At 42.5% G+C, this 21,557-nt stretch overlaps 1 protein-coding gene across 3 annotated transcripts in view; it reads right to left on the bottom strand.

The window, feature by feature from the left end:
* The window catches only part of BIN3 (bridging integrator 3), a 40,538-nt gene extending 19,502 nt beyond the window's left edge, over positions 1 to 21,036 (bottom strand). Inside the window, exons 1-2 of one of the 3 annotated variants that reach the window (XM_080674193.1) lie at positions 20,933 to 20,998; positions 20,649 to 20,745 (exon numbers count right to left, since the gene is read on the bottom strand). Coding sequence is in view for 1 of the 3 variants with exons in the window: in XM_080674191.1 (XP_080530317.1) it covers positions 20,933 to 20,940 (8 nt within the window). In the remaining 2 variants the exon portion in view is untranslated. Of the gene's footprint in view, positions 1 to 20,648; positions 20,746 to 20,932 lie in introns of all 3 variants that reach the window. The other 2 variants (XM_080674191.1, XM_080674192.1) reach the window with 2 other exon arrangements.
* Between the last annotated feature and the right edge of the window lie 521 nt (positions 21,037 to 21,557).

Consider the following 21,557-nt stretch of genomic DNA (forward strand, 5'->3'; position numbering starts at 1 on the left):
TTGAGAAAAGACCGACGCTGTGGTGCACGAAGCATGTGTGGTATAAAAAGCTCAGACCAGGAATCAGAAAGCCCATCTCTGCCTCTGACTAGTTTTGTGATTTGAACAAATTGCAATCTCCCTGGAGCTCAGTTTTTTAAACTATAAAACACAATAGTTGGAATAGATGGTCCTTCCAGCTTATGGAAACTGAATCTCCATTCTAAGAACATGGAGTGTAGGATGAGAATGCTAAAGAATCTCACGAGTGGTCTTCAGGACGATGCTAACTGGAGTCTAGTACTGCAGACTAGGGACTAGGTACCAAGAAATTAAGAACTTAAGAGTCCATTATTTGTGGAGCCACAGACACTCTCTCAATCTAAATTTAGAATCACAGTATTTTTAGAGCTGTAAGTTACCATAGAAATGTTTCCAGTTTAAACCTCTCACTTGTAGATGAGAAAGAGATCTGGAGAGGTTTGGTGACCAGCCCAGGGTCCTTCTGCTGGCTCACAGCAGAGCCAGGAATACACCATCAGACGCTGACGTCCAGTCGTTTTCTCTCCACTACTCATAGTTTCACACGTTCACATGCATTTGTTATTACAGTAGCCCCTTGGTATTTGGCGGGGATGCGGCCCAGGGCTCCCTGCGGAGACCAAAATCTGCTGATACTCAAGTCCCCCATATAAAACTGTGTAAACAGTGGCCCTCTGCATCCATGGGTTCCCAACTGCGGGTGCAGTTTTCAATATGCAGTTGATTGAATCCGCGGATGTGAAACCTGAAGGTATGAAGTGCTTGCTGACTGTGTGTATTTTAAGAAACGGTATGTATTTTAAAGAACACTTCATTCCTTTAAAAAGTAAAGCATGCTCATCAGAGAAAACTTGAGAAATACAGAAAAGTATAAAAGAGAGAAAGGTGGGGGAGGAAAACCCCCAAATAGTCTACAATCTCATATATAAAAGATAACCAAGGTTATTGGTTTGGTATTAAAAATATTTTAAAAATTTGCAGAAAGAAAATAAAACGAACACTAATATGCCAAATGTTAGTAGTGGTTAACTCTAGGTAGTAAGAATATGATTATTGTTTTCTTATTTTCACTCTTCATGTTTTTCAAATAAACTAAAAAAAATCCCTTTAGTTTTTTCCCCCCTTGACTATAAAACTAGCACCTGATCAGTGTCAAAAGCTTGGAAAACATGGAAAAAAAATGACAAATACACAATCCCAAAATAAACAGTAATATCCTAAATTTCAGTGTGTACATACATGTGTACATATGTATATATGCATTTACATAAATGTTTTTATATGCCATATAGTTTTCATTGCTCTGACTTTTAAAAGCTACCTAGTGTTTCATTATACACCTGTACCACTAGATTTATTTATACAACTTAAAAAATGTTTTTGATTTTTGAGAGAGGAAGGGAGAGGAGGAGAAGAAACATTGATGTGAGAGAGAAACAATGATTGGTTGCTTCCTGTACACATCCCAACCGGAAATCAAACCAGCGACCTTTCAGTGTACGGGACTATGCTCCAACCAACTGAGCCACACTGGCTAGTTTTATTTTTGTAATTCACATTACTTACTGGTGGTCATTTCAACTGTTTCACATTTTCCTTCTATTATAAACAAAATTAATAGCTAAATCTTTGTGCATATCAAGGATTAGTCACATAGGATAAACTCTCATAACTGAAATTGCTGGGTCAATATATACATGTTCAAGGCTTTGCTCTATCTGCCAATTGCCTCAGAGACAGACTGAAAGCTTGTGTTTCTTAAAAGACAAAAAATAGTTAACATTTTACCACCAGCCCTCTGCCTGTTTAATCAGGATTTGTTCCTGGCTAGGGGTTTGCCTTTATCCTTTGGACCTTGAGAGTTTACGGTATAGAAGCTTTTGTTGAGTATGAAAACAAATCTAGCCAATTTATCTTTTCCTTTATGATTTCTTCTTTTGCTGTAATCACACTGAGAAAGGTCTGCCTCTTCCACCTCAGCATAAAAATTCACCTATACTTATTTTTTTTATCCTCACCTGAAGGTTTTTTCCATTGATTTTTAGAGAGAATGGAAGAGGGAAGGACAGAGAGAAATGTCGATGTGGGAGAAACACATTGATTAGTTGCCTCCTGCACGCACCCCAACCAGGCCCTGGGCCAGGGAGGAGCCTGCTACTGAGGCACTGCTACTGAGGTACGTGTGTGCACTTGACCAGAATCGAACCCGGGATGCTCTATCCACTGAGCCAAACCAGCTAGGGCTACTTTATTACTTTTATGATTTCCTTTTATTAATCTAAATTTTACTTTTATCAGATTTATACATGTGAATAGTTTAATAAGGCACCATGCTTCGTTAAGTAAAACATTAGGCTCTAGTCCAGTGGTTCTCAATCTTTCTAATGCCGCGACCCTTTAATACAGTTCCTCACGTTGTGGTGACCCCCAACCATAAAATTATTTTCGTTGCTACTTCATAACTGTAATTTTGCTACTGTTATGAATTGTAATGTAAATATCTGTGTTTTCCGATGGTCTTAGGCTCTACAGCAGCGGCTCTCAACCTGTGGGACCCTGAGAACTGCTAGCAGGGTCGCCTAAGACCATCGGAAAACACAGATATTTACATTACGATTCATAACAGTAGCAAAATTACAGTTATGAAGTAGCAACGAAAATAATTTTATGGTTGGGGGTCACCACAACGTGAGGAACTGTACTAAAGAGTCGTGGCATTAGAAAGATTGAGAACCACTGCTCTAGACCAGAGGTCGCCAACCGTTGGTCCGTGGACCACTGGTGGTCCGTGAGGTCCGAAAGGTTGGTGACTGCTGCTCTCGGCCTCTGAACCTCATTTCTGAGACAAGCACTGTCACTGGCTCTGTGTTTTTGGTCGGCACCTTGGCATCTCCACATAAAAATGCTTGTATAGCTACTTCATGAGTGTTAAGTTTTAGGCACTAGTTATTTATCTTTTATTTTGGAAGAGGAAGACTTAACTAAACAAAGAAATCTCTTTACAATCTCCACCTCTGTAACACAAAGGCACACTGGCAACTCCCTTTCTTCTCAATATAGTCTACACCAGTGGTCAGCAAACTCATTAGTCCACAGAGCCAAATATCAACAGCACAAAGACTGAAATTTCTTTGGAGAGCCAACTTTTTAAAAACTTAAACTTCTTCTAACGCCACTTCTTCAAATTAGACTCGCCTAGGCCGTGGTATTTTGTGGAAGAGCCACACTCAAGGGGCCAAAGAGCCACATGTGGCTCGTGAGCCGCAGTTTGCTGACCACGGGTCTACACTAATAAAAGAGAAACATGCAAATTGACCATCACTTTGTGATGCCCACCAGCCCATCAGAGTATGCAAATTAACCTGACAAAGATGGTGGCGGCCCCGCCCCTCAGCTGGTCCGGGCCTCTGGGCAGCACGCATGCAGGTGCGGAGCGGCAGGGATGCCTGCTATGAGGGAGAGGGCGGGGGCGGAGGGAGCTACAGGAGCGGCGCTCCAGCTGGAGCTAAGACTGAGGCTCTGGCCAGAGTGAAGGCCTGGGTCCTAGGTGCCAGAGGAAAACTGGTGCTGGCAGCCAGGGGAAGGAAGGCCTATTGCACGTATCTTCGTGCAACGGGCCTCTAGTTATATTATAATTTGATTAGGGCAATACTAAGTAAACTATTAGGAGCCTAATGGGATGCATTTTCCTTCCTGCACACAGCAGCCAGCAGATTATTCAGCTCAGCCAAACCTTCAGAAGACTGCAGTTCTGGCTGATGCACTGAATTATAACCTCCAGAGTTTCCAAGCCAGATCCCCCAGACTCTTCCACATTCCTGAACAATGGAAACTGGTACTGTTTTGAGACACTAAGTTGTGGGGTAATTTGTTACACAGCAATATATAACTAGTAGCATTGCATAATGTTTTGCTTTCATTACAATAATTGTCACTTTTCTTTCACATGCTTAATTTTCCATGTATTTACCGCTAATTCCATCTCAGTTGTCTAAATCTACTCGCAATACATTAATTTCTATCAGGTATTCTATCATTTCTACTTTGGCCTGCTCCACCTTGAATGGTTCACCTCCACTTGGTGTACAGAAGGCACCCTGGGCTTCCCCTCTCACCTTCCTCACAGAAGTTCCTTTTGCCTCTCTCCCATGAATTTTGATACCTGGATTCCATGTCTTCCTTTCTTGATTTACCCTTCATTTAGGTGGAGAAAGACTGTGCGAGATAATTTTTAAGACTTTGCATACTGAAATGCTTTTATTCTACTGTCACACTAGTTTGCCTGGGTATAAAATTATAGGCTGGACATAAATTTCTTTCAGAATCTCAAAGGCATTGTTCCCCTGGCTTCTCATTTCCCAGTACTGCTGTGATTTTCATCCTTTTATGTGACCTGCTTTTATTTTCTTTATGCAAGCTTGTTGGTTCACATGCTCATGTACCTTGTGGGTCTAATTTCACCCATTGTCCTGAGGTGCTCAACAGGACTCTTTCAATTTGGCAATTCACAACAGTTAGTTCTGGGATTAAAAAAACCACATAACACCTTTGTAGTTGTGCTGTTTCTTATTTCCGAAATTCTTATAATTTTGATGCTGACCCTCCTGGGCTTGTCCTCTACTCTCTCTCTTTTTTCAGTGTTCCCATATTTTCTAATACTTCTAAAGAGTTTTTCATTTCTATTATATTTTTAATTTCCAAGAGTTCTTTTTACTTTTCAGGATGTCCTTTTTTAAGGTATTGTTTTTATTTCATGGATGCCTTACCTGAGGATCTTAATGATAGCTTTACAAAAGTTTCTTCTTCCTTTATAGTCTATTTTCCTTCAAGTTGCTTTTTTTTTCTGTTTTAGTCTCCACTTTTCATACTAGACACTTCCCTTGGATGTGTTGTAATTCTTGGTTATCTGCTTATATATATGACTGGGGAAAAAAACCTGACTAGAAGCTGTGAATATGTGAATAATTAGTCTATTGGGTAGGGTAATCTGATTGAGCAGTTTTGTGGGGAACCCTGATGTCAGTATCTAGTCTTCTCCTGGGCAGGTAAAATTCCCTAGAGAAGATTCTTCCACTCTTTTGACTTGGGAATAAAGGCCCAGCTCAGCAATCTGGGAGCTCAGTGAGTACAAGAGGTTCTGTGTGTTTGTGTGTGCGCACACCGCATGCATTTACTCACTTCACCCTCCTACCTTCAGTATAGGAGTCCTGCCCTCAACTGTGCTTCAAGTGGGTCTGGGTTTTATGGGCCTGAAGCTTATATAATTTTGCATGGCCTCTTAAAGAAAAAGAATACAAAATTACAAATATAAAAATAGGCATGATAGTGACTATTTAGACAAAGAGCATAATAAAGTTATAAAAGCTGACATCAGGAACATCAGAAAATCAAGAATAATCTAATATTTTTATTAATCATCTGCCTGACACACCTCTATATTTATTTCCCTGTATTTTTTGGCTGCAAAGTCTATGATTGCCTCTTCATGTGACACGGAATTGGTAACACCATTTTCTTAGAGAAAAAAGACAGTAATTCGGTCAACCTCTAGCATGGTTGACTGAAATCTGTTTTCTGCTACTGACAGTTTAGAAAAGTTTTTTTTTCAGCTTATTGGTAATATGTAAACAATATAAATTTTAGGATTGCTGTAAAATTTAGGAAAATCTCATGTTTCATAAATAGACTAAGATTTCAGGGTACATTTCAGGTTTTCTTGCACGGTGACTAATCTTAATGCTCTCTGAATGAGTAACCAGTTTGTCACTGCTGTCCTTGCAGGAGAGCGCATCATGAGACCTAGGCTTCTTCACTATGCCTTCCATGTTAAATCCACCAGGAACTTACATGTTTTATCAATGTGTTCTATGATTTGCTCCTCCTCTTCATTGGCTTATCAAACAATCATCACTTCTATTTAAAATTAATCTCATTCTCTTGATTTCTAGCTTTTGATACAATTCAAAAATATTTTGTTATACTTCACTTGATTTCAGAATGTCTACTGATTTAATGGCTCATCTCTGTCATTTCTGTTTTGTGTCCCATTATTTTTTATCCAATTTTCCCCTTAGTTTTAAAATAAATTTAAAGATGGCCCAAAACGGTATACTCTTTGTGTATTTCCAACTCAGGAATCTGTAATTTCTCACTTGTTTCATAAACTTTTCTAAAAATGACTTTACAAATCACAGATAAAACAGCATACTCGCAATTCAACCCCCACCCCTGCCCTATCCTCCAAAAGGCATAGGCTATTCCAAAGCTGCCTGACCTCAGGAGGAGGAAGTGAAGGCAGAGGTTTTAACTGAGTGCAGTGTAAATACATTCTGAAGTTTATAAAAACACAGGATCTTATGAACACACAGCTAGGGTTCCCTCCAGGGCCCTGGAAAAGGCCCATGCAAGCAAGGGGCCATGAAGGTTAAGCTTTATTAGTGTCACACAGTATATCTACCTTTGTGTGCCCTACAACAGAAACTCCCTGTTGCACACTCTCCGGCGGAGGGGGGGGGGGGGGTCCCTTCATTATTCTGCTCAGATGAGGCAAGGACAGTCTCCCAGTGAAATGGGGTTGGGGAGGAGATGGTAGGGTTCTGAATTTAATCATGAACAGCTTCCAACCAGTCCTCCTGAATTGAATGCTCCGCTCACTCCACTTCTATAGGCACCTAGTGCCACCAATTCTTGAACCTTTGAGAATTCAGTGGTGTAAGTTGGATGACTCCTAGTTTTCCTAAATGCCAGTTTAGGCTTTGGCTTTCTTGGAACTGCTAAGTCGGTTACCTCACGTAAGTGCGTTCCAGTTCCCAAATGTTGACGTAACTTCTATTCTCCTTAATTTTGCAGATTTATGCCTTTACTTATTTTTAAATATTTTTATTAATTTTTAGAAAGAAAGGGAGAGGGAGAAAGAGAAACATCGATGTGAGAACAGAACATCTATTGGCTGCCGCCTGCACGCCCCCTAGCTGGGCCTTTATTCCCAAGTCAAGCCTGCAACCCAGGCATGTGCCCTGACCAAGGAATCAAACCAGCAACCTTTCTGAGGCACAGGATGATATCCAACCAACTAAGCCACACTGGTCAGGGTTATTTATGCCTTTAAAAAATATCACTTTACTGTGCTTCTTGTGGGATTTGTGAGGGAGATAAATTAGATGTATGTATTCTATCTGTCATCTTCACTCAGAAACTGGTGTATTAAATTTTTAAAATAACAGTATTGAGATGTAATTCACATGCCGTAATAGTCATGCTTTTAAAGTGTACAATTTGGTTGTTTTTAGTATATTCAGAGAGTTGTGCAACAATCACCACTATCTAACTTTAGAACATTTTCATCACCTCCAAAAGAATTCCATATCTATTAGCTGTCACTCCCACTTCCCTCCTCCCCACAGCCCCCTGGCAACCATTAATCTACCTTCTGTCTCTATGGATTTCCCCTTCTGGACATTTCATACAAATGGAACTATATAATACCAGAGGCCTGATGCACAAAATTCATGCAAGGGTAGGCCCTCCCAGCCCCGGCTGCCTCAGCCCTCACAGCCCCAGCTTCGTCCGGATGGTTATTCTGCTGTCTAATTAACATATTAGCTATTTATTATATAGGATTGTAGCCTTTTGTGTTGGCTTCTTTTACTTAGCAAATGTTTTCAAGAATTATCCATGTTGTAATATGTGCCAGTACTTCACTCCTTTTTTATTACTGAACTAGAGGCTTGATGCACGAAATTCATGCAAGAGTAGGCCTTCCTTCCCCTGGCTTCCCTCCGGCCACCAGCAGCAGGCACCGGGGATCCGGGCTTCCCTTGCAGCCCTGGCTTCGTCTGGAAGGACATCTGGTCTAATTAGCATGCTACGCTTTTATTATTATAGATAATATTTTTACTCATTCTTCAGGTGATGGACATTTAGATTGTTTCCACTTTTGGACTACTATGAATAATGCTGCTATTAACATTCATGTACAGGTTTTTGTGTGGATATGTGTCTTCATCTCCCTTGGGTATATACCTAGGAGTGAAACTGTGGGCCTTTTGCTAAGTTGATGTTTAACCTTTTGAGGAACTGCAAGACTGTTCTTCCAAGTGGATGCATCATTCCATATTCCCACCAGCAGCTTATGAGGGTTCCAACTGCTCCACCTCCTCACCAACACTTGTCATTGTCTGTCTTTTTTTTTTTTTTTTTACCTCAGTCATTCTAGTATGAGGGTTATTTCTCTGTGGCTTTGATTTGCATTTCTCTAATGACAAATGTTGCTGAGCATCTTTTCATGTGCTTATTGATCATTTGTATATCTTCTTTGGAGAACATCTATTCAAATCCTTTGCCTATTTAAAACTGGGCTGCCTTTTTCTTTTTATTGTTGAGTTGCAGGAGTTTTTTTTAATATTTTCTGGGTATAAGTCCCTAATCAGATATATGATTTTTCATATATTTCCTTTCTTTTGTGATTTGTTTTTCATTTTCTTAATGTTGTCCTTTGAAGCACAAAAGTTTTAGATTTTAAAGAAGTCTAATCTATTTTTTCTTTTGTTGTTTGTGCTTTTAGTATTATATCTATGAACTATTTGCCAAATTCAACGTCATAAAGATTCACCTCTATGTTTTCTTCTTAGAGTTTTATAGTTTTACCTCTTAAATTTAGGCCTTTGATCCATTTTGAGGTAATTTTTGTGTATGGTGTGAGGTAAGGGTCCAACTTCAATTCTTTTGCACATGGATATCCAGTTATCCCAGCACTGTCTGTTGAAAAGATTATTCCTTCTTGGCATCCTTCTTAAAAATCAACTGCCATAAAAATAAGAGTTTATTTCTGGACTCTCAATTCTATTCCACTAATCTACATGTCTATATTTATGCCAGTACCACACTGTCTTATTTACTGTGGATCTGTAGTAAGTTTTGAGATTGGGAAGTATGAATCCTCCAACTTTGTTCTTCTTTGTCAAGACTATTCTGGCTGTTCTGTGTCCCTTGCAATTCCATATGAATTTTAGTGGTTTATTTTTTTTTATATTTAAATCATTGCCCATTTAGAGCCTGAGTATATGACAAGCCAGTTGTATGGACATGATTTAAAAATAAATCTATCTTTGAAAAATCATTGTACTAGTGTCAAATACTTCTATTCCATATTGTAGACCTGTCTACTCTTTTGCCAAATAACACAGATTCAATTACTTAGGTTAATTAATTAATTCGCTCTTAATACCCAGTCAAGCAAATCCCTTCTCATGACATTTCTTGGCTATTTTATTTTACTATATAAGATGAACTTCAAAATCATCTGCTGAATCCCCTACCTCCTCCCCAGTCAGGATATTTATTACTGAAAATGCGCTATATTTACAGATTAACTTTTGAAGAATGTATATATTTACAAATATTAGGCTTGTTCATTCAAGAGCATAATATTTTTTCCCCATTCACTCAAGTCTTTTCTTATGTTCTTTAGTCTGGAGAGATTTTTTTCATATAGCTGCTCCACATTTATTTTGTTAAATATTAAGATTCTAAAGTAACATTTATATATGAAATTTTTAGCCCTACACATGTCTTAGGTGTGTTCCATGAAATTTTATATTTTTGGTTATATTGTAAGAAATTCACTTTTTCATTTTATCTTCCTGGTACATAGGAAAGCTATTGGGTGTTAAATAAACCAGTCACCACACTTACATACTGAACCTATATAGCCCAAGAAATTTAGCTAGACAAAAACAAACAAAACCAATTAGGTTTTCCAAATAATCATATTTATTTGAAAATAATGATAAAATTTCCCTTTTCTTTCCCAATATTTTATATTTATTTCTTGTCTTGTGTTATGACATTGGCTAGAAATTATAGAAAAAATGTTTCTGACTTGTAAAAATGCTTCAAGTCTGATCATCTTTCACTATTATATATGAAAGAGGGGGATGGTTTCAGCCAGAACGCCTCCTAAGAATAAAGAAATATCTTTCTGTTCCTAGTTTACTAACAGATACAAAGATTGGATTTTTGAATTCTAGCAATGTGTTTTCAGAATACATATAGGTGATCAGTTTTTTCTCTTATAACCTAGTATTGTGATGAACTATCAAATACACTTCCTAAGACTAAGCCATCCTTTCGTTACTGAAGTAAACTCTACGTGGGTTCAGATTAATTAACTTTAACATCTATACATCTTGCTTTCTGATTATGACATGTAAGCACCTCAAAGGCAGGGACCAACTGTTATGCTTTGTTGTCACTCTTGTAAGTACTACACAATGCACAGTGCTATTTTTAACATTTAACTGAATAAATATTCAGTAAATAAGGACCTCCTTTATGCCTAGCATTAGGCTAGGTTCTAGGGATATCAGGATGAACAAGGGAGACTCATTCTATGATCTCATGGGGCATATAGCCTAGTTTTATGTACACAGTAAGCACTGAATGAATGAGTAAAATAAGTACATTGCTCCAGGGGCCTTATAAAATACCATAATACTCTAATTTAAGGTTCCTGAAAAAGCTCTTCTTAGATAAGGCTATATAAAGAACAAAGAAAGGTAATATCATTGTCTTTGGTCTCCCAATCCTTATCTTACTGAAACAAAGCATAAAAAGGGTATCACCAGCCACAAGAACCAGCTGGGGTCAAGGGAAAGGACATTCAGTGGAGACCAGGAAAACAGAGCTGGCCTTTGGTACTGGCAGGAAAGCCTGGTGAGGTTACCAGAGTGTGGGTCAAGGGAAAACATTTTAAAGAGCCTAAGAGGAAACATGAAGAGAGAAGAGTCTCAGGGTTTATTCTGCGGCTGCCAAATGGTAGATATGCTCCACTCTGCCAGAGAAATAGCCAGATAACCAGGCAGGCACCTGATAGAGGGATCAGATTCTCTGCCACTGAAGTGGTGGAAGGTGGTGAGGGGAAAGTGAGAAGGAAGAGCAACAATGGCATTTCAGTCAGCTCTTCTGCCTCTTCTCAATGATTTCCCGATTCCATGCTTGGGGTTCTAGTCACCTACTGGCATGCAGGGACTCCTGCAGGGGAAACAGCTGCTTTGGAAAGCACGTGGCAAGAGTGACAGCATCACAGCTTCTCCCAGAGCAGTGTGGCCTGGCCCAGCTGGGGCTATGGGGCCCAGGCTGGCAGCCTCCAGGCCATGGGCAGGCTCACAGGCCTTGAGGACTTTGTTTCCTCTCCTCCCAGTTTTCCTCGGGGTTCTCCCCTCAAAACCCAGTGGGTCAGCAGAGGTCTAGAGAGAAGACAGGGCTTGTTCCCCAGAGTATCTTTAGGTTCCAGAAGAAATCAAGAGGGCTCTGACCTCCCAGCATCTGGAGCAGGATTCCTTCCTTGGTTCTGCTTCCCATTCCATAAATATGAGAACCAGAGGGCAGGAGAAGGGATATTTTGATCTCGGCAGGAAAATGAAGAAAACATTTCTCTCAACCCTACCCTTCTCCAACCCCCAATGTGCCCCACCTCAGAAAAGAAAAAAGTTCTGTGTACAGAGGGAAAAGGGGGAAAAAGGTTCTATTTTCCTTCACAATGAAGAAAAGTCAACAGGATGTTCTCCAAAGCTACAAATATACTTTTCAAACAGTAAATATCTCTATTAGCAGCATGATGTCAGTTGGCTAATTCTGTCTCAGTAAAACCTTTCCAAAAAAACTCCTGCTCTTGTGTAATTTCTATTTACAAAAACAGCTCTTTTGCATTTTCAATTTGCTAGGTTTCTCGATCTTTTGTTGCTCCACCCCCTCTACTGCAGATGCAGAGAGACAAGAGGCAGGCCCAGATGGCAGTTGGGTGGGAATCCCCTGGTCACTCCAGCAGATCCTTCAAGCCCTGCCTTCTTTGGAGAGTCCTCCACTTCCATTACAAAAAGTGTAAAGAAGCTAAAATTTATGTATTCTTCCCTAGTCTTCACTTGGCCTCCAGAATTGTTTCTACTGAATGTGAATGAGCCTAAGCTTGGCTTGGGGGTGGAAAGAGCCCTGCAATGATTCAGTCTACCCCACCTATATCTTTCCAATAGCTTTAGCTGGGCAAAGATGGCAGTAGTGGGGGGAGGGAGGTGAGAATGAAGGGAGGGCTGTGCAGAGAGTAGGTGGCAGTTGATAGTGGATGAAATCCTGGCTCCCGGGGGAGTGGTCTGGGCCTGAGTCACTGTCTCGGCAAGAGCAGGAAGGTGGGCGAAAGGCAGCAGCTTCTGCAGCCTGGAAGGACAAGCCCTCCTCCCCCATCCTTCTGTTACCAGATCCTTGGATCACATTGCCTTGTCTGGTCTGAGGCCTCACCAAGGCTACCACCACTTTGACAATCAGAGAGAAAACCATGGGCCTGGGCCAGGGCAGGGCTTATGGAGTCAGCTGGCTCCGGCAGAGCAGCTGCTGTTGGCTGCCATCCTCTCTGAAGGGCCAGCTGGCCACAATGCCAATGGGCCAAGGAAAGTTCAGCTGGAGCAAGGACATGAGAGACCCCATCAGAACAGGAAACAAACTGAGCAGTAAATGATCTATTTCCAGTGCCTATGTCCACAGCCTGTCCAGCCCCACCCCACCCCACCTCAGCTCTTTCCCTAAATTAGCCGGATCCAACCCAGAGCACATGGAACACTACCCTGACTTGCCACCACGCTGACAAGGTATGTGAGTGTTTAAAAATAAGAGGCATGACTCTGTGACTTGGACCAGAACAATCACTCAGCTCAGCTATGATCTGTCCTTCCCCACTGCTCCCCAGGCTGACCTCTGAAAGGGAAGACAGAATGAATCACAGAATGTTGAGTGAGATCATCTAATTGAAGCCACCATTTATTGAGTATCTGCTATCGTAGGTTTCTGTGCTCGGTGCTTCAGATCCATCAGTTCATTTAAAGTGGTACACTCCTGTGTTTCACACAAGAGACCGTGCACTGGATAAGGGGGTAGACTCTGGAGCCAGACGGATTGGGTTCAAATCCTGGCTCTGGCAACTGCCAGTTCAGAGACCTTGAACATATCAGCTAGCCTCCCTGTGTCTCAGTTCCCTAGGTCTTAGTAAAGTAGGACAATAATATACCTATCTTACAGGGTCGCTGTGAGGCTGAGTTTTTAATGATTAAAAGCGTTCTTGATATGTAGTAATCAGCCTGTAAGTGTTGCAAATACTTTTTGATGATGATGACCAAACTGAGGCCCAGAGGGCTGACTTGAACGAAGTTACAGAGTGTTAAGTATGGCTGGCAAATCTGAAATGCCTTTTTTGTTTTCGGGGCAAGCAGCAGTCTCATACCAGAATGCACCACTACCAGGTCCAAGTTAAAATATTTGCTTAAAATTGAGTAGTGACTTTCTCTTGAAAAGTAAAAAGATTAGTGGAAGAAATTTGGAGGCTTATCGAGCACCTGAAGTTCAAGAGAAGAGAGGAAGGCAGGCAATTCAGACAGGTAGTCTAAAGTTCTCGTTTTTTCTTTTTCCTGGCAGCTCTTCGAGAAATTCATAATATTTGACAGACAAGTTGTCACCTCTTTCCATTCTAACCTGTTAGGACAGAAAGAGGTAGAGAGTGGGTTTCCACATTTCACAGAAGGGAAACATAAGGCACTCTGAGGTGAAAGATAGTCCTGCTCACTCGACAAGCTGGAGAGAACTCTCTGATGGTACCTTCCACTCTGAGGGTGGGTTCACAGCGGCTCAATGCACGCACTCTGAGAAGCACCAGCCCAGCTCAGCTGCTTAGCTTCTGAGGCACTATCTCTAGTCTCATTTTCACTTCTGACTCTCACCCACCAGGAATCTTAAAAAGAGCTTTCACTCTTCCTTTTCCTCTCTCTGCTAAAGGTTTGGCCTCTGGAAAGCAGTGAAAGGAGGAGATCTGAGATAGACACTTATTTCCAAGCCACGTCCCTAGGTCACCCCCACCTGTTGCCCACAGCAGGCAGTAATTCTCTTGCTATAAATAGTGAGGTCAGCCCTAGCCATGAGGGGTGGCCAGGGCAGGCATGACAAAAACTATATAGTATAGTAAACAATTAGAAAGATTATAGAGTATATATAATAATAATACTGATGTACCCACCACCTAGCATTGTCAAATTCTCTCACGAAGCCATACTTGTTCTTTAAATGGTACATCAGCACAGATCCCGAGCAAGCTCTGAAGACTACAGCCTGATTCCATTTCCTTCTCTTCCTCCTTGTTACCCTAAATGTAATCACTACCCTGAATTTAGTGTTTAGTATTCCCACACATTTTTACTATATAAGTTTATATCTATAAGCACAATGAAGTATTGTTTTAAAGGTCTGACCTTTATATATGTAGTAAAATACTGAATGTAAAGTTTTGAGACTAGCTTTTTATGTTCAGCATTAGGTTTCTGAGATCTGTCCATGCTGATACACATAGCTCTACTTCATTCCTTTTAACTACTACATATTTCATTATGTAAAGATATCACATTTACCCATTTTTTAGAGCAGGGGTGGGGAATGTCCAGCCCGTGGGCCATAGAAAGCCCTCGAAATCATTTGGTCTGGTGCATGAGGGGTGAGTTAACTAAATATTTGACCAAATATAACAGGTTAATTAAAAATTTTTAAAATTAAATTTATTGAGGTGACATTCGTCACCATAACAGGCTATTTTTTAAGTTGATAATTTTGTATGGCCCAAAAATGATGTTATAAATATCCAAATGGCCCTTTGCAGAAAAAATGTTCCCCACCCCTGCTTTAGAGGCTGGGCATTTATAAAGGTGAAGTAACTAACATCCTGTGTCCTTGCATGTCACCTGTTGCACAGGTGCAGGAGTTTCTCTGGGTGAGGGGGCAGGTCTGCCTCCAACTGTGCGAGGTACTGCATACATCTCCAAAATGGTGGCATCATTTTATAAACCTCACAGGCCCCAGAAGTGGATGCTGCTTCCCACTACCTTTCATCCTCAGATACTTGGCACCACCAGTCCTCAAAATTCTTGCTAGTTTGATGGCTGTGAAATGGCATCTCACGATTGATTTAATCTGCTTTTCCCTAATTACTCACACACTGAATATCTCAGTATAAGCTTTTATCTACTTGGGTTTTCAAAATGATTGACAGTTTGCAAATCTAAGGAATAAGTTCCTATAAAGAACATGGCTAGTGTTTGCTACAGTTGCCCCTTCTGTATTTATTTTAACCCACACACAAAAAAAACCAAAACCAAAAAACCACCAACCAAATAAACAACACTATCTCTAACCTGGCTAAAGTAATGGGTATTAGCTTATAGTCTGAATATTTGTAATAAACTTCTAGATAAGTGTTTTTCAAACTAAGGTCTATGTAGAATATCTACCCCTCACTGACATGTAAACTGCTACTCATTAGTTCATTGTAAACATATATTAAAATTAGTCATGAAATCAATTAAAGTGGGTCATTCTATAAAAAATGAAATAGAACATAAAAAATATCAGAGCGCATTACACATATATTGTATGGAACTTATTTCAAGTGTGTGTGTGTGTGTGTGTGTGTGTGTGTGTGTGTGTGTGGTGATATCAAAGGTACTTCTGACTGAGAGCTGGAGTGAAAGTATTTTGGAAGCCACTGTGCAGCTTAGTCTCCCCAGCTCCATTCTCTCTCTTCTCTGAGCTATCCTGTGGACCACTACCAAATTACCTTGACTAAATCATTGCTTTTGCCACCACTTTCCTGCTTAAAAAACCTTCAATTTTCAAAAGCCTAGGGTCAATTTCAATTCCTCAGCATGGCTCTACAATGTGACCCCAACTAGAGTGCCAGCTCTCAATAAACCAAGCCTCTTATCCAAGTCACTCTTTACTAAACCCAAACTGGGCTACTGAATGTCCATCCATCCCAAATGTCTCACACACCTTTTCCCCACCGTTCTTCTCATTCCCCACTGAACCAGTACATACTAGGAAGGTCAAGGTTCAGTACAATCCCATCCTCTACTTGGAGTCTTTCTTGACGATGCCACACTGACATTTAGTGATCCACTGTCATTCCTATGAGTCCCTGGCACCTTCCACATTCTGGCCAAGAACAGGAGGGATCAATTTTTATAGCTTTTGAATGTCCCCCAACATTTAGCACGGGTCTTTATACATCAAAAATGTTCAATATTCATTAAGCTAACAAATATTTATTGAGCACTATCTATGTGCAATACACAACACTAGGCCCCATTTAATGGATTAGCCACCAAAATACTGGGTTTGTGAAAACAATTCTAACAGCTCAATTGCCAACTCTAAAGCTACCTCAACAGATTTACTTAAGAGTATAATACATAAGAAAACTTTTGACTAAGAAGGTGTGGGACTCAAGATACTTATTTCTAACTACTTCAAAACCTGGAAAAAGTCCCTTCTCCTCCCCTACAAACAGCTAAAATAAGAGTGAGGTGTTTTACATTTGTGCCCAAAGCAATGTCTCGGATACAGGGTCCCTGTCCGTCTTCTGGGCATTGCCATGCTCTCTAGAGGAGGAAAGGTCTTGGGAGAGCTTGGCCTGTCCAAAGTCACAGGATGAGTGAGTGGTATGGCTGCCCCAGGTGTGGAGGACCAGAGCAGGAAGCAGCTGAGATGGTCCAGAACACCTGGTGGTGTGCAGTCCACAGGACTTCTATCACCTTATGTGTGAAAAATGGCAACTTCCTGTAATTCACTCCCAACCTGGTAGTGTCGATACATGCTAGGAAAGTCAAATAACTTCCTCTGGGATCAATTCAGTTTGAGAATGGCCTTCCACTTTGCCAATGTTTCTGTTCAAGCAGAGAGAATACTCAGAAGATGCAGGTTTTAGTTCCAGTTCTGCCAGGTACTGTGTAACTGAATTCTAATACTAATAAGTTGTCAAAGGGAGATCATAAGACCTGAACCGCATACTTCAAAGGGTAAATGTGAGGAGGGAATCAAATAATGGATGGGAAAGCAATTTGAAAGGTTAATAAGCACTATACAAATGTAAGATAGCAATGGTAATGCTAAAGGGCAAAGAGACTCCACTGAGAAAATCTGCCATTCTTTCTTTATATTCCAGTCATTTCATGTCACAATTACCTATTAGGTACCTACTATGTACAAGATAGTATGTGAACACAAACTTGGAATTGTAGATCCTGCCCTCACGAAGTTTATGGGGGAGAGGTGCACACCTGTGAGACCTGGAAGAATGAGCAAGTCATATAGGAGTAGGGAGGAAGTACAGGAGAAAGTAGTTGGGGGAGGGGCAGGTAGACAGGAGCGGGGAGAACAATCAGTCCTCAATCTTGGAAGTCACTTTTTCCATCAGTCAATTTAATGATGGCATTCTTAGAGGCTCTTCATTTCAGGAAGTGGCTTGTAGGTTTTCCACGTTTTTATCTTACAATTTTTTCCTGAACTAAGGCAGGTCAGTAAATGGGGGAAAAAAAAAAATCCTCATTCATACATTCAATACACATTTACTAACTGTTGGGAATAGTGCTAGGGAGATCGCAGTAGACCAAGGGACAGTTCCTGTTTTCAACAGCTCATAGACTAGTGGGTTTCCTGATAAGTGAACCAACAATTCAGTACAGATGCTAATGAGGATCAGAGGAGGGGCACACAACCCAGCTTGGCAGGGTGTGGAGGGCCATTCAGGGAAGACCCTCAACAGAGGGGGTGAAGCCTGCCCTGTCTCTTGAAGGATGAGTAGACATGGCCCAGTGGACAGTGGATTGTGGAGGTGGGGAGTAAAGGCATTTCGGGCAGAGGAACAGGAGCAAGAGAGACCAGGAAAAGACTGGACAAAGGACTAAAGAGAGACAGCCACATCCAGAAGGGCCTTGTAAGCCATGGCCCAAAGTTGGGCCTTTAGCTGGAAGATGATGGGGAAGGTATAAGGGATGAGAACAAGAGAGAAGAGAGGAGAGAGGAGAGAATGGATCACATGAAATACCAATATTTGGCAGAGAGAGGTAGAAGAGCCCAGAAGAGTTAGAAAATAAACCATGTCTGCATAGTCTACATAATTTTCACAAGACCTGGGTGACAAAGTGTCAGTTGGGATTATGAACTGCATGTTATAGTTGGAGAAAACAAGACACAGGAAAGTTAAAAGCCTGACCAGGCCACACTGTGAATGAGGGAACCAGAACTTGTACTCAGCACTCGAGCTCCTAGCTAAACTTGGCTGCACTAGCTCTAATTTCCTTCATTCAGAGTCAAACTCCTGGGCCTCTAGGTATAGGAAGATTTCCTCCAGTAGTCATTTCTTTGTCATTTAAGCCTAAAATCATCAAGCTCTGTGGTTCCAGGGAAGGCTACAATCCCTGGAGTCAGCTAAACCAGATTAAGGTCACCCTTCTTAATTCTTCTTACTTCGTCTTCCATACCATAATAAAGTCACACACACACACACACACACACACACGAAGACAGAGGGGGACACGGAGGAGAGGAGAGAAGCACTGGCTTGTATCAGTAATCTGAGATGTGAACATCAAATGCCTTCTTCCTAGCAGGGCAAACCACTGGGACACCTTGATGAATGGGTGAAATGACTGGATGGGTAGATGGTGCAGGAGGGGGCAGGTACCCACTAAACAAACAGGGGGTGGGTAGGCTGCAGGCACAGAGGAAGCAGAGAACAAAGACCTCTCCCTCTTCATGCAAAGTCCACAGTATGCAAAGGGCATAAATATTGGACATTTCTCACTGTGACATTTTGAAAGCCCAGAACAATGGTTACCCTCTTGGGACCATGGGCAGCGTATCCCTAGGCCTTATTCAATGATAGCTGGCATAGCCCATGTGCTTGGTGAACTTGACCTTGGGCATCAAACTCCCATGATGGCTCTACGTCACTCTGGTCTCTTCCCCCACTGAGAATTCCAGTCTCGGATGAATGGGTGGATTGATTCTGACAGCAGAAAAACCACTCCTGGAGTGAATCAGAAGGATCCAGCCCCAGTTCCCTTGCCAGCCATTGAGCCAGGAACTGAGTGCAATTGTGTGCCCAGGCGTCGGTGCTATTCCCCTCTCAGGGAGAGGGGGTCAGGGACCACGCAAGAGATGACGTAGAAGACCTCTAAGGAGAAAGAGAAAGGAATCTCAGCTTTGAGGGACAAAGCTGCCCTTTTGGTTGTGACCCTCAGTCCAAGGAGGTGCCAAGATGTGCATGTACTGGTAATTAATTCAACTGGATAAAAATCTCAGCTTTTGCTAGACAGCCAGTTGTCAATTTCAATTCTCTCCAACCTGACAGACTTTAGGAAATAGGCTACTCATTTTTGCAGAAAAAAACTTCTGTGAGACAGGTGGAAATAGTGTGCCTCGATCACCCAGAGAATCCTTTCCCTTTAGTGGTCTCTGTTCCACTCTTCTGATTTATGAAGAAAAGACTGATTCTTTTTTTAAAAATTGTAAACTCAAATTTAAGCAATAGGATGCACCTGTACTTTCTGCTTTTTACCTTGAAAAAATAGGTGGGAGAACCAAAATTTCAAGATGCAGCAGTAAGGGGACATCTGTATCACAAGGTCAGGGGACCCAGACTGGCGCTTTAAGGAAGTAATTCCTCTAGGAAAGGGAACTGAAGGACTGCCACTTTCCCATCACTAACTAGGTTATAACAAGACCAGAAAGTTAGCTTTTTAAGGCTCCAGCCGCCTGTTGGCCTCCTGGAGCAAAGATGGAGGGAAAGGAGCAGCTCCTGCTGGGGCTTATTAGGGCATTGCTCCGGGCGTCCCTCCTTTTGCTGGCGACTACTGTCTGACATTTGTCCATCAATCTTTCTCTAAGAAGCAGGGGGGAAGAGGGGACAGACGTTGTTTAAATTTTCCATTAGTCTTGACACTGACTGACATCAGCTGCTTGTGACCAGAGCTTACAGTCTCCACTGATGACCAAATGTGAGCCTGCAGGAGCCTTCCCAAAGTATATTCTACCATCTTCGTTCACCATAACTAAGTTATGATGCACATACTTGGCATAAATAGGCTACACTCTGAGGACAGAGTGGCAAACGTTCCCTACACTAATGAAACCTGGATTCCAAAAGGGTTGATTTATCTTGTACCCTCTCTGGGGTCCATGTACTCAGACAAGCACACTTAGGATCCCCTGAGGTTTGGGGTTGTGGATATACAGGTCTTTGGCCTGCAGGTAAGGTCCTTTGGGCAAACTGATTCTTACAAAATAAACCAACCACTAAACATTGTAAAGTGTATACTACAGCCAGGTATTATATAGTCCTGCAGCAACGTACTTTCTAGCTCCGGAGTTGTGACTCTACTACTCTGAGTCTCCCTGGCTTCTTTTCTCACGGCCTGACAGTTCCCGTGATGGTTAAGCTTACCTATGTCTATTTTAGACCGAAAGCAGTGAGTGGGTAATGGCCCTGGAAATGATTAAAACCAATCCAACCCTACTGTGGGAGTGTGGGTGTGGGTGTTTAATTCTGGTCCTTCCCAAAGAGAAGCAAGTTTTGTCTTATAAAGACTGTTCAATGGTGCAAAGGCTGAAAGCAAGTGGGTTTCGACCAATGAGTGGAGCCCAGATTGCCAGAGTGAGGGCCACCGCTCTGATGGGAGCGGCGGAGAGGTGCCCTCAGGGAGACAGAAGACACTCCACGTCAACGGGTGTTTAAGAGAGAAGGGAACAAGGAAGTCCCTCACTTCTAGCCGCTGGGAGAAGACGGGACCGGCTCCTTGGAACACGAAGGGTCGGGAAACGAGTCAGACGCGGGACCCCGGCCCCATCTCCCGGTAAGTCCTGCAGAGAGATGGGAGACCCTGGCAGCACACCGGGTAAGGCCACTCCGACGACCTGGAACCGGGGCCAGTCGGGCCCTGCTCCGGGCGCAGGGTCCCGGGGGCAGCGCGGCGAGGGGCGCAGGGGACGCAGGGCAAGGCGCGTCGCGGCCCGGGCTCCAGCGGCCCTGCCGCGGGGCCTCACTCACCAGCTCATGGTCCCGAACCTGGCCCCGCCGCCCGGGTCCGCCGCCGCCACTCGGTCCTCGGGGATCACTTCCGGATTCAGCCAGTCTCCAGGAAGTGACGCGAACCCCGCCCCCTCTACCCGGAAGAGGCGACTGAGGGGGCGGGGCCTCCTCTTTAACCCCGCCGCCGCCGCCGCGGGCTCGGGTGAGAGGTACCCTGGCCCGCGACCCTCGCGTGATGGCCTGGGGTTCTCGGACTCAGCCTGTGGCGGGGGCGTGAGGATCCCTGGACATGTTTCTGCCTTCAACACTGACTTGTAAATTCTCCTCCGAGGACCACACGCGTCGCTTAACCGGGTTATTGCTTAGTCTTTCTATCTGTAAAGAGGTTTCTAACCCAGAGACTGTAGAGGAATTGTTTAGAGGGGAAGGAGCCAATGGGGAGGGAGTCTGAGGGAGACTGATATTCATTGTATGGTCTTTTGTCTCTTTTAAATGTGGTACCTTCTACGTGCAGTTACCCGTTACAAACAAACAAATGCCCCTTTTCCCGCCTTCAAGATGTCACAGGGCTGGCTCTGAGTGTAAAGAGAATAGGTCCTTTCAGGTGGGAATGTTCTGTGGACTTACCCAACACAGGGGACAA

Source organism: Plecotus auritus, assembly GCF_963455305.1.
Source record: "Plecotus auritus genome assembly, chromosome: 6".
Classification (NCBI taxonomy): domain Eukaryota; kingdom Metazoa; phylum Chordata; class Mammalia; order Chiroptera; family Vespertilionidae; genus Plecotus; species Plecotus auritus.